This window comes from Polyodon spathula, unplaced genomic scaffold (genome assembly GCF_017654505.1).
Source record: "Polyodon spathula isolate WHYD16114869_AA unplaced genomic scaffold, ASM1765450v1 scaffolds_1083, whole genome shotgun sequence".
NCBI lineage: Eukaryota > Metazoa > Chordata > Actinopteri > Acipenseriformes > Polyodontidae > Polyodon > Polyodon spathula.
In genome coordinates this window covers 1-13,646 of record NW_024472569.1, presented here as the reverse complement: position 1 = coordinate 13,646, position 13,646 = coordinate 1, and the positions used below count along the sequence as shown (strand labels likewise).

At 47.7% G+C, this 13,646-nt stretch overlaps 1 protein-coding gene across 1 annotated transcript; it reads right to left on the bottom strand.

Annotated features, from left to right (window-relative positions):
• Positions 1 to 6: 6 nt before the first annotated feature.
• On the bottom strand, positions 7 to 10,291 carry LOC121309270 (coronin-7-like; the record flags this gene model as incomplete). Its single annotated transcript, XM_041242148.1, has 14 exons — positions 10,040 to 10,291; positions 9,392 to 9,469; positions 8,033 to 8,093; positions 3,997 to 4,124; positions 3,832 to 3,889; positions 3,236 to 3,381; positions 2,836 to 2,931; positions 2,256 to 2,402; positions 2,009 to 2,156; positions 1,534 to 1,709; positions 976 to 1,084; positions 647 to 733; positions 172 to 314; positions 7 to 55 (listed from the first exon to the last, which is right to left on the bottom strand). Coding segments are annotated over exons 1-14 (1,678 nt in total), but the record flags the coding sequence as incomplete, so codon positions are not given.
• Positions 10,292 to 13,646: the final 3,355 nt, after the last annotated feature.

Sequence of the window (13,646 nt, the reverse complement as noted above, 5' to 3'; positions counted from 1 at the left end):
CTTTGCTGACTGTCGCCAGGAACTGACCGTCCGGGCTCCAGGCTAGACTGAAGATCTGCAGAAAAAGAAAGAGAGAGAGAGAGAGAGGGAGAGAGAGAGAGAGAGGCCATTGTTATGTTTGAAGGCAATTAATTTCTGATGAGACACCTGCTATACAGACACGTTCGGTACCTGGTCCTGGTGACCCTGCAGCACCCTGACCTCCCGGCCAGACCCCAGGTCCCAGAGCCGCACGGTTAGGTCATACGAGGAGGAAGCGATGATCCCAGAGGCCAGAGGGTGGAACTTCAGTGAGTAAATCTTCTCTGTGTGCCCTGGAACACAAAGCAGTGAGCTCTCAGGCTCTCAGCTCTCACCTCTCAGGCTCTCGGCTCTCAGCTTTCAGCTCTCAGCTCTCAGGCTCTCAGCTCTCAGGCTCTCACCTCTCAGGCTCTCAGCTTTCAGCTTTCAGCTCTCAGACTCTCAGATCTCACCTCTCAGGCTCTCAGCTCTCAGACTCTCAGGCTCTCACCTCTCAGGCTCTCAGCTCTCAGGCTCTCAGCTCTCACCTCTCAGACTCTTTGCTCTCAGCTCTCGGCTCTCAGCTCTCAAGCGCTCATACACAATCACATTGCAGTAAACACTGTGTACACAGTCTAGGCCATACCCTGCAGGATGCACTGTGGCTCAGAGACGGTCTCTTTCAGACCTCCTTCGGGAACGAGCCACACTCGGATCTTAGCGTCCTCCCCGGCTGGAAGAAACAGAGAGGAGGGAAAGAAGAGAGGGAGAGGAATGTGAAAGAGAGAAAAGAGGGAGAGAGAGGAAGGAGAGAGAAACAGTTTGAAATGTCCAGAGTCCAGAGTGGTTTGAGGAAATACAACTCCTGCTTTTGAAGGTAATAACCAGCTGTTTTCACTTTGACTCTAACTGCCTCTCGGTTGATCTGGAGCAGCACTATTGAAAGCGGAGTCCCGCAGGCTGCCGGGGACTTACCGACTGCCAGGCGCCGGGGCTCGAAGGGGTCCCAGGAGAAGTCTGCCACAGCCACTCCGTTCTGAATGGTGGGGATGGCAGAGTCGGGAAGGCGGCCGGGCTGGGAGAGCTGCGGAGAGACCAGACTGGTGAGACCTCCCTGCTCAACTGCTCTCCACGGACCCAAAGGACAGGAAACAAGACTCCTATTGCACAGCAGTTTCATCCATTCCAGATTTTAATACAAACTTGATCAGCCCCAGTGTGTAAAAGTAACAAGCTCAGATGTGATTAAACTCTTAGTAAAACCAGGAACGGATCAAACTGCTATGCAATAAGACTCTTATGTCCATCCCTGTAGATGGACTTTGGTTGAAGGAGGTTTTTAGTTGATTTTATAGTGAAGAGAGCTACAGTATATTGGTGGTAATAATTGGATATTTACACAGACCAGGGATACAATACAGCTTTAATCAGCCACAGTGTGTCCAGGTAACAAGCTCAGGTGTGTCTGATTAAACTTGTAGTGAAACCTGGAATGGCTCAAACCGCTTTGCAATGAGAGTCTTATTCCCATACCTCGAGCACAGCGATCTGCCCCCCTGCGCTGGCCAGCGGCACGGCCACGCGCTTGCTGTTCACACAGAAGCCATCGCACTCCCCAGGCGTGGTCAGGTTCAGCCCCTTCAGGTTGGTGATGTGAGTGTCTCTGTGCAGGACCAGGCTTTGAGTGTGACGGAGCTTCGAGCTAGGGCCTGGGAGAGGGGAGAGAGAGGGGGAAGAGAGGGAGTGAGAGAGGAGGGAAGAGGTATAGAAAGGAGGGGGAAAGAGGAGGGATGTCAAGAGAGGGGAAAAAGAGGTAGAGTGAGGGGAGAGAGTTGGAAAAAGAGGGGAACAGTGGAGCGAGAAAGAGAAGACAGGGACAGAAAGAGGTGAGTAAGAACAGGGTTACTTAGATTTATTTATTTCAAAAATGAATTATTTGAATGAATATTCTACGGAGCTGGACTACCCTGTGAGTGGACAGGCTCAAGGCTCAGGAAACAAGGCTTACCCAGGATGCTCTGCAGGGAGCGCTGGCTGCAGCTGGTGCCGAGGCTGCTGGACGGCTCGCTGGGGGTGGAGGGAGACTGGACCAGACTGGAGGGAGTGGTGGGACTGGTAAGCAGGCTGCTGGACGAGGACTGGCCACTGGCATCCTCCTGTACGAGAGGGGAGCGTGGAAACCAACAAATCACGAACAAGACGGCACGAGGGGTGTTGCGTTCTTAAAATCCAACAGCACACCCCGCCCTCCTCACCTCTTTCCTATTCTTTTCTATTGGCAGTTCTTTCTTTGTCGGCTGATTGGTTGGCTCCAGCTTGACTCCTCCCACGGAGCAGGGGATGACAGCGGAGGAGAAGCTCCTGATTGGTCGCTTGGCTGGGTCGAGGCTCACCTTCTGAACCTGCAGAGAAAGACCAGAAGCATGAGGCCAGAGGGGGTTGGTCCAGGGGCACAGCACAGACACCATGGGGATGGGGAGTCCCTGTGCTGAAAATCTCGGAGCTGACCTAGTACCCATTCAGAGGACTTCCTTTAACACGACCTGCTCCTTGTCTCCTCCTGGGGTGGATGTCTGATCTTTGGTGCTGCAGCAATCAGTACTGCATGAAGTCAACATGTTCTCTACCCTGGATCAGCAGCTTTCTGCTCTTTACCTCGAAGGATTCCGGAAAGCAACCGAAGCAAATCAGCACCTGCTCTTGCCGCTGGCACAAAACTGAACGTTTGTCTACTTATAGTTTTACCTTCTATTCTGACTGATCGCTTTGAAGTTATGTATTCAACAGCCACGAGCGCTGGTGTATTTCAAAGGCTTCCCCACGACCCCCCTGTACCTGTTTGTTCCCCCCGCTCCACCACTCCTCTGCGGGCAGGGCAGGGCTGTCTCCGGGGGTGTCTGGATAGAGGTCTCCATGGAAATCCTGCCCTGACTGAAACACAGACGAGAGGGTTTCAATCCAACAAGACAGCTCCCAGGCTCCAGTACTTTTCAGTAAAACAGTAATTCTAATTATGAAAGCATAAAACTACCTAAAAACACATGGGTGTCGTGTATGACCAGGCTTCTATTTTTCCATGTTAAGCTGCTGTACCTTGGTTAAATACAGAACACTGAATATTCCGGCATGCAGCACTCAATTACTTCCAAGCGTCTGTTAGATTCATTAGCGTTCACAAAGACTCGGTAACAAGCCAGCTCTCACATCAACGGGGCAGTGACGGTGCCCGGCTCACCTTGCGCGGCACACTGTAGCTGACAGGCACGATGAAGCTGTCAGTCAGCTGCAGGACTCGCATCACCTCACAGGAAGTGACATCAACAGCCAGCTTGGGTACCATGGCGATGCCCCGGGTCGCTGCCTCTGTCAGGCACTGGTTCACTGTACAGCAAGGGGGGGCATTGGGAATCATTCCAGGAGACACAGCAGAGGGTATTAGGGGTGCACTTACACAACTAAAAGAAATCTGCACATGTGTTATTAAAAGGCTTGACTAAGTTTACAATAAAGTAATTATACTTATTCTTATAAATGCCTTAGTAACATGTTCTTATAACACGTTAATATTGTTGACACGACGATTAAATTATTGCTTAAGTTAATAATAATAATAATAATAATAATAATAATAATAATAATAATAATAATAATAATAATAACGCCTAGTTATAATATGTTGCCTGTACAATCTTTACGCCGGCGCGCTTCTGAGTTTTGGAACACTGGGACACCCGCCTCAACTGATACTGTCTGAAACAAGTGTTCGCATCGTGTCCACATTGTGGTCACCTGTGTGCTTGCACACCACACTGTATATAAAAACAACCCTACCTTGTGAGAGGACAGGCTGGGAGGCAGTCACCTCAAAGCAGTGCATGACGCAGTCACCCTGGGGAAACAAACCCAGCACAGTGTGAGAGCAGGGAGACGCTGGGCAGGTTCATCATAGATCACTCTCACTGTCTAGTGAAGACCCTTCTTGCACTGTGCACTCACCATTCCAGCCAAAACCAGCAAGCCTGTGTCCGGGTCAAAGAGAGGAATCAGAGTCCTGGGAGAGAGGGCGAGAGAGAAGGAGTGATGAAGCGAGAGGGAGAGAGAGAAGGAGTGATGAGAGAGAAAACCTGCACCACAATCTCACTGGTTAAAAAAAAAAAAAAAAAAAAGAAGACCTGGATAAGAACCGAGGTGGAATAAGAAGCACTCAACTAAGCACTAGGCACCAATGGACCACTGAGCCTTTGTCAGCTTCACACTGCAGTGTAATTCCTTGGGGCCAACACTAGAGTGCAGAGTAGGAGCGCGGAAGTTCAGCTGAGCGAAATGACAAGCGAGTGCTAATGGAACGGTAACGTGTTCCACCTGCGGCCGGGTTTGTCTTGGCATTTTACCAGCTGACAACTAACTGGGAACTAACATTGTCCCGCTGCCAAGCTCCACGTCGAGGCAGCGGAGAGACAGGCTGCTGGCTGCATGTGCAACGGGACTGGGACGTTATTTCTAACCTGCAAAAAGTCATTCTTTTTTAACACAGATCTTTTACTTCTGCAAGTTCAATAAGAAGTACATGCATGCAGCAAGACAAATGCCCTCCAATACCCTCTGCACATCCCGACTCATTAGAAAGGTTTCTGGGTCACCTTTGTAATTCTTATCAGAAGTTCAGCATAAACTCATTGCTAAAAACAGCAAGTTCAGAGAGATCAGTGGAACCTGTGAGGGTACCCACAGCTGTCCAGATCTATTCCCTGATTAGCTGAGCCGCCGAGCCCCCTGAAATCCTTTATTGTCTCCATCTCAGACCCCCTCTCTCTTCAACGCTGGGAAACCACGCTTTGTTAGTGCGCCGTGTTCCCATGTAACAGATTTCCATGGGGATCCCACAGCGAATCCACTGCACACCCCCTCTCTGCCAGCCTGTTCCCACACTCTCTCCCCTTCACCCAGCTGAGTGGCTGTGACTGGACCTAGTCTCTAGGGCTGTATATATCTCTCTCACAACATAGCCAGCTACCTAGACCTTTTAAAATGTCTACAAACAGTTTCAGTAAATACAGGAAGGCCCTGTTCTGAAGCAAGAGCAAAAGCAATCTCAATTAGGGGAGACTGCAAACTAATTTCACTTGTGACCCTGAGCTGCACTCAAACCCAGGCCATAAGAGGCTGTAGAATAAGACTGCAGCGCCACCTCGTCACGGTTTTAGACCCCCACAGATGTCTTCCCCAGCGCTCCCAGCAGTTTGCTGGCCCCCCACAGCTGTGTGCAAGGCTGGAGCACTGGAGTGGAGGGAGCTTTCCTGTGGCAGCTGTTTCCAAAGAGCAAAACGGATCCTGTATTATTATTATTATTATTATTATTATTGTTATTACTGTCATTATTAGCTGGGGTTTATTCAGATCCTTTTTCGTGCTGAGGTATGCACACAACTTGTCCTTAAGCTCTGTAAGCTCTCTCAAGCAGAAGAAAATCCAGCGTTAAAAATCAAACAGATGGAAGCCATCTGATACAACTTCACAACATGTGAAACTGCACTGAGCAACACAAAGGCATACGTGATGCAGACAGACTGTAATAAACACAACAAATGCATTCGCTATATATAAAGAAATATGCCATATATACATAGAAATATACCATATATATATATATAGAAATATACCATTATATATTGCCAATAAGAGAAAAGCTCCCTTTTTCAAGTGCATTGATATGGAGCAAAGATATGGTGCTGAAATACACGTGTTTAAAAGTTATATTTATATATATATGGGAGAAAGGCTAGTGCTTTTGCCCACTGTGCCACCTAGACCCAGTGATCGCTTTCAGTGATTTGCACACCTGCACAAACCCTCTTTAATAAGCAGGTAATAATCCCTGGTAATGAGGTGGAGAGCAGACACACTGACAGCTAAATGAAGCCGGGAGAATGTCAAAGGAGATTAAAGGAGGGCTGATGTAAGAGAGACACAGGAACACAGAGAGTGATGAAAACTGGGTTAGAAAACAAAGCACACAGCATGCGAGCGAAGGGGCCAGGTGGAGCCCCGGGTTCGAATCCCGTTGAGCCCGGCAATCCCACTCTTAAAAAGGCTTCCCACAGTAACAGCATAGCAATGTGTAATTAAGTATAGTGGAAGCATGGTAAAGCCCAGAGAGCTATTGTAAAGCATATTAAAAACACATGTCTGGAGTCCCTGTAGGACAGTAATGTAAGGCATGCTGTACACCATCACTTTGTCCAGTACGCTCAGAATCTCATTACAGTGTGAACTCACAGGGCCAGCTCTACTGTGGGAATGGAGCGGCACAGGGGCAGTAAAGGGTCTGCTTTTTAAAGTAAGAAGTGAAGATAAGGCTCCCGCTCTGCCCCTGTTCTCAACAGTGATTGCGTTTGAGGAAGTTGTAGAGCAGAGAGTGTGAGAACCAGCTCCAGCCCTGCCCAGCCCTCTAATAAACCACTTCTCCCTGTCACAGCCCTGTAATATACAGCTCTGGGGCCTGTCTGAGGTACCTATACCGGCTACAATATTACTGACTCCCCCGTTTGGAATATTTGCACGCAGGTTACAGTGCCATGAATTTCTGTTATCTTGTCTGAGGTGTATCTTAATTGTATATCTGCGAAATCAATACTGAGAGCCCTCATCACAGCAGGCTGTGCAATTCCGCAAGGTTGTGTGTAGGGCACACCGCGTATTCACAGGCAGGCACAGCAGAGTGCAGGCTTCATTAAAACACAGCCCTCTCTTTACTATCAGGAAGAGTTATTGGATTTATTAGTTTTTTCCACACTTGAGAAACGCGCTCTTTTTGAAACAGAAAGGTCAGGCAGGGATATTCTAGAATCACAAGTATTAAATAGTGAGGGCCTGGTGACTAGCAGCTCAGTGGTTAGAGTACTGGACTGCAGCAGCGCAAGACGAAAACAAAATGCTGTAAAGACTGGTAAAGATGTATTAGGGTGTTACAGATCTGCACCCCAGAAATGGAGGGATTAGCAGGGAATGAGCCCCCCCATGAGGAAAGCCACCCAGAAAGCAGACGGTGTTCAGGGGATCGGAAATCCCTGCTGCCCTGTCTCCTCGTAAAGAACTAGGAGTGCTCGTAAACAAGTGCTATCGTTTCACAGTGTGTTTAGTGCTGAGCCTGGAAAACGAGATCTGAGATAAGCAGTTCGCTGTCCTGTGCTGGAGGTGATCAGAGAGAGGGGGAGCCTTTGAAATACCTGCCCCCCCCCTCCCATTTTATCATCTCTTCATGGCCCCCCGTTTCATTGTGCTGAGAATCATTTTGGTTCTTCGTTTGAATTTCTGTTAATTCAGGATATGCAGATGTTTCAATAGCGAGCTGCAGAAGGACTAGACTGTGGATACACTGCTGTCTCCTGTTTGGAGGGAGACTGAATGACAAATGCATGTGGTGATGCGTTACCAGGTAGAAGCAGCAACTTGTCATCTGCAGCGTGGGCTTGGAAACATCTGCATATTCCATATTAAATAACTTAAGATCTGAAGAAGAGGTGGACCAGAGATGCCATTGCATTTGGTTTGTGCTCCTCTAAGGGGCTGGACAGGACAGGACAGGACAGGACAGGACAGGACAGGACAGGACAGGACGACCCCCTTTTATCCACTTCAAAGTGAACCTGATCCCATAGATTAAGCGGACTGACTAATTTCCTGGGGAGAGGGGGGTGTCTGTGTCCGGCGCTGCAGTGATGGAGATTACAGGACAGGGTTACGACAGCCACACCTGTTCACTCTGACTGATACCCAATCCAGCTGTCAAACAGCTTTCTCCTTCACCAGCAGGGTAGCCTCTCTGTCTCTTTGATCCGTCACAGTTTAAAGGACGTGTTAGACAGAGGTCCTGTCATACAGTCCACATGCACCGACAGTGCCTGCTGTCTCGCTTGCAGCCTGACTGTGCTTTTGCCATGTGTCCTGGTCCCTGGTTCCAGAGAAATCACGTGATCTTGTGACCTTTCAACTCTGCTGGCTCCACCAGCTTCTACACCACAGAGCTGCCCACCTTGCGTGATCCTCAGCCCCGCGGAGCCCCCCTCCCTGCATTCCTCTCTTATCTCTACCCCCTACACGGCACTGACACAGGGGGCAAGATTGATGACTGATAAGGCAGAGGGAGGGAGGGCTAGAGCACTCAGTCCTCTGAATGCTTGTATTCTGTGCTTATAAATCACTCCCACAGATACGAGAGCTTTGCATTAAGCTCTAATAAATACCAGGCAGATTCTTCTCTGATGTAAACGAGGGTGGGTGGAAGGCAGCCTGTCTGAGATTAACTGAAGGACGACAGGATCCCTTTGCTCCAGATAGGCTGATAAAAACACACATTAACGTTACACAGACTCTGGCGAGCCCACTGAAACTGAGCTGGACTGCTTGGAATTGATTTCTGCTGCTTCCTGGAATTAAACCAGTCCAGTAACTGGTTCTGTACTAAACAGTACCCATGAGGTTCTGAAAACATACAAGGCATGCTGATGCTAACACGACCTGCTGAAATGCAGAAGAATAAGCACGCCCAAAATTCAAACAAAAACAAATTGCATTTCATTTTTAGCAATACAGGGTGCTGCCCAGGGTGGCCTTGTTCCGTGGTTTGAAGGGAGGGCTGAGAGGCAACAGCTGATCCCTGTGTTTGTGACCCAGGCCAAGACGATGCAGTCTACTAGGTGTTACACCCTGGGTAAGCAGTTTAGAATAACATCAACGCTTCCTAACAGTAATGAAGGGAGCCATGCAGCAACTCTCCCATAAAGAGAGCAGTCGTGGGTTAAGTTCAATGGTGTTTGGTGTTACACAAGAGTGATTCATCATGCTCATGCTGAACTCAGATTGGGGATTTTACCCATGTATGGCTTGTAACAAAACGCTTCGGTTCAGATTTTGTTTGCTGTTTTTTTTTTTTTTTTAAATTCATTCATGCAAAGTTTCTCATATTTTTCCTATAATTTGCCATCTGTGATTAAGTAGACTTGCTAATCTAAGTATTACAATGCTTTCACTATGCGTGACAATAACCTATTATGCTTTTTACCATGGTAGACGGCAGAAAGAAACAGAGCAAGAAACAGAGGAAGAAAGAGAAAGAAAAATGAGACCGAAAGACAGACAAAGCAATTAATTTAGACAGACAGAAGGTGCTCCCCTCCAGTCTTCACTCAGGCTGGGTTCTGGAAGATGAGGGAGAGCTCCAGGCTTTATTCCTCCCTGGGGAGCCGGGCCTCTGCTCTCTGCACCGGCCCCTGCATTCCCTGACTAGGGCTGGGGTTCTGGAGGAACAATCTCACTGCTCCAGGCTGCCTGCACACTCTCCACGCAGAGTCACGCCGCGTGGTTCTCATCTCCAGGACCAGTCTCCCCTCACCTTCCCCTGTGTCGTCACCAAAGCCTTCCGATGCTGTCTCTTACTGGACTGGCTCGTGTGCCGCTGTGTTCTGCCGTCCTTGCGGATCACACCCAGAGGAACACAGCAAGCTAAACAACTGTGGGATTCCTTCACACTTAATGATTTACTGGACACCTTGTAAATTCAAGCCTGTCGCTGTCTCTGTCGGTCTGCCCAAGAAGTGTCTGACAGTTTAAAACTGTAAAGAAGGGCCATCTAGAGGATTTTTGCTAAGAACCCTGGACACAGACACCAGATGCATTATCATCTAAGAGATTCATTGTTTATACAGTGTTTTACTGCCTTTACTTCAAGCATATGGCTTTGTGTTCAGTGGGACAGTTTGGGATAGTTCAAGCTTTTCAACCCTATGCATTCTGGAACGCTTTACCTGTCTCAGGCACCATTCCTTTAAGAGAAGCAGGACTACGCTTACCAGAATGCTTTAGGTTGTGAGTTGAAAACTGTCCTGCTGAACACAGAGCCATATGGTCACCTTATATAGAATATATAAACAAAAAAGAGTGAACGTCGCAAAAACACTCAATTACATGAAGTGTACATTTACTGAACAGTAAGCCAACTTCTTCAAGAGTTTCCTCAAACACAATACTCGTTTTTGGTTACCATGAGATGGACAATCCCTCTCAAACCAGGGGGGATCCAACCCTGCTCAAGCCCCCTCTGTTCCTCAAGCCCTCCCCTCGATCTCGACCCACACTCGTCGACGTGTTTCCCACACAGAGCCACACCCCTTTCAAACCTCTTAACCCCGGGCCAGAACTCTGTAGACCCCAGTCCTCCCTGTTTCCCACAGCCTGTCTGTGCCTGGGACTGGGCTGTGGGAAATACTCTAGGCCCAGGATCTGTAGGCCCCATGCTGGGAAAACTCTCTCTCTCTCCCTTTCTCTATCTCTCTCTCACACCCTCACTGTAGCCCAGTTAGCAGCCAAACTCTCCCCAACCAAGCAGCTGCATAAACAAACACACGGGGGGGGGGCCTGTCTGACATTAAGGACAAACATTATTACTATTAGTATTATCATTATTATTTCAGAATATCGTTACAACAGATTCCAGCTGATGACGGGGGCTCCAGCTTGTATAAATTGTGTTTTTTAAATGTTGTTTTAACAGGAGTTTCACAAGTTTCAGGTTTAGTCAGAGAAAGCTTAGTAATGTAGATGCCTTAAACCAGACAGGCAAAAAATATATTTCACTGTTGTGCTTTTTGTTTGCTGCACTCTGTCTGGAAGTTAAACAGCTACACTCCTACAGTCCTACTCCACAGAGTCATACCTGCTGTTAGAAAAGCAGGGTGATCCCAATAAAAGCACAGTGCGCTGAAACAGGAACCTCGGCACTGATAACAAGGAGGTGTGTGAAGTGCCGGCTCTAGGAAAGTCCACTGGTTTGCAAGGCAATCACGCAAGTAGAAATACAGCGTGCAGCCGGGTCAAGTGCAAACAAGCTGGAAACTCAGGCAGGTGGTCTGGGAGCTTGTGGGCTCTATTAAAACCTTAAGTGCATTTAAACGCTGTTACACGAACCAGGGAGATTTCCCATGGTGTCCCGGGGGGTGGGCAGACTACAGAATTCCCACCAAACTTCTCCCCTCTCCTCCCCTCCCCTCTCCTCACATACACGGCTCAGAGCAGCGAGGCACTGCAACCCCAAGGAACTCAACTTCCACCAGCTGGATCTCCTTGTTATGTGACATACAGCTCTCCAAAGAGACAGAATCCCCCACAGACAGCAGCACAGAGCAGTGTATATACTCGCTATATATACTGCATAGCGAGTCGGGATCTCACAGAACAGAGCAAACATTCAATACCGAGCACACTGTAACAACAAAGTACAATGCTGTGTGTTCTATTAACGGACAGTGCTGACCGACCAAGCCATCTCTTATCTGTTATGACTGAGAGTAATACTTGCTGACCTGCAGCCAAGGTCATCCAGCGCAGCACATGGGTTTGACAATGCAGGATCTGTCCCTGCTCTTGGCTGCGTGGAGCTTTCTTTCTCTTCGAGCGCTAAGCCCAGCTGATACTATTCTAATTAAAGCCTTCATAAAAGATTCGCCAAGACAGAGATCCAAGATAAACCCTGAGGGGTGGAAGGAATGCGTTATCCAACTTGAAAATGGACAGCTAAATATCGTTGACGGACTTCAGACTTTTTTTTTTTTTCTTTTTGGCACAAGGACCAGTTTGTTCCCGAAGAACTATTTATAAACATTATTAAATTAAAAAAACAAGAAATGCTGACGTCCAGACATTATTACCCACAAATATATTATAACGAATCGTAAGTCTAAAAATAAAAGTGACCGCAGTAGAAACCTCAATGTTTCTGTAGCTTAGGCCTATTGAAACTCATTCCAACACAGGCAGCTGTTGAGAATAATTCTGGTAATGTTGCTGGCAGGGGCTAGCCCTGAACCACCTGACTCACGCCTGAACCCTAGCAAGTGTTTTATACACTACACAGGGGGGTCAGCCCCCTTTGCACAGGTAGCAAAACAGTGATTATATTTATTTTTCCTTGCCTCACACCAGGGGGCAGCATTCCCCATTACTGTAAAGAATAATGAGGTATGGTAAATCTTACTAACAAACATGGCAAACCAGGGTAAACCATAGGAACAGCATGAAAAAAATACCATGGTAAACTTTTATAGGGCTAGAGAGAGCAGTACAGCCTCACTGGAGTAAGGGTGGATGCATTGGAATCTCAAATCAGCAGCAGGAGAGAGAGAGAGAGAGAGAGAGAGAGAGAGAGAGAGAGAGAGAGAGAGAGAGAGAGACACACACACAGGGAGAAGGAGGGTGGAAGAGAGCAAGCGAGAGAGAGAGAGTGGGAAAGAGTCAGCCCGACCTTGAGTGATCTGATAAGCCAGTCTTGTGTGCAAACAAGCCGAGGGGACAGGGCACGCAGGAGCAGTGCAGCGGTGAAGCAGCGTATGGCTGTTACCTTATTAGCTTTAACAAGGCCTGGGAGAACAGAGAGCTGTCTGTGTGCGTGGTACTCTTGGACTGATGCATCTGTCTGCTATTGCACCCCCCCTGGGGGGGGAGGCACAGCTCCAAAAACATGGAAAAAAAAAAAACTAAGAGTGGTTTCTTCTGGGAACTTAGTTATTGCACAAACCGATTGAGTCAGGAAAGTAAATCTGCTGATCTGTAGTGTACAGTAACTGGGATGCAATGCGTGTTTACACGCCGAGTAACTATTAGGGGTAAGAGCTATTTCCGCTCGCTGGGAAGGTCACGACTTCTTATTCAAGAAAGTTGACGAAATCCCAGAGAAAAAAACAAGTTTGTTTTCACACTGCCTAAAGGCACATTCCCCTACGTATGATGCAGAGCCACACAAAATATAGCTCTGCAAAATTTACAGTGATCTGCCACTCCAAGAAGAAAAGAGGCAAGCGGGTAATAGAAATTTTTTCTTCGTCTTTCTGACCGTGATTGAGCGTTTTTAGTTCTGGACGTTATCCATGCTTGCTGTACACTGAGCAGATATGAGGGCACTCCTGAATATCTATCAGGCTGACATCCCAGTGTGGCAGTGCTGAAAGGAACTGGATAACCTGGAATGTCCCAACAGCTCCAGTGGCAGCTGGAAGGATGCAGTCCAGGGTACAGCGTGGAACTGGTCCCGGGGCTGTTACAACTTTGTAAACCTTCAAACGAATTGGATCAAATAAAACAAGGTTGCAAAACATTATTCTACGATAAAACTGTTGTTCACTATTTTTAGAAGTGCGTTCCAATGTTAAGAACACAGCTCAGCAAAATTAGTCGGAGAGTCTGGCGACAGAAGAAGGAAAGACGGCTCTACAGTCGTGTGGAAGGAAGCTGCTGCAGAGATAGTAAGAATCTATCAGTCAGGACCAAGGCTGTGAGCTTCTCATTTCATCCAGATGCTTGAATCAGGACACTGACACACAGAACAAGGTCTTGAACTTCAGTGTGTCACTGTGGATGTGCGTGAGTGAGTGTGTGAGTGTGTGTGTGTGTGTGTGTGTGTGTGTGCAAGGACTTACAGCCCAACGACGTGTTGCTTTTTCATTTTTTGGAAATATTATTTTTGTATTTATTTAGCTAGAGCGCCTGCCATAAAACAACTGTTAACTGCACTTTTCAAACCCTATTACAACACACATTACATTACTGAAAACAAAGTTCACAGGAGTTTATGACCAGCAGAAGTACTGTAATTAGTT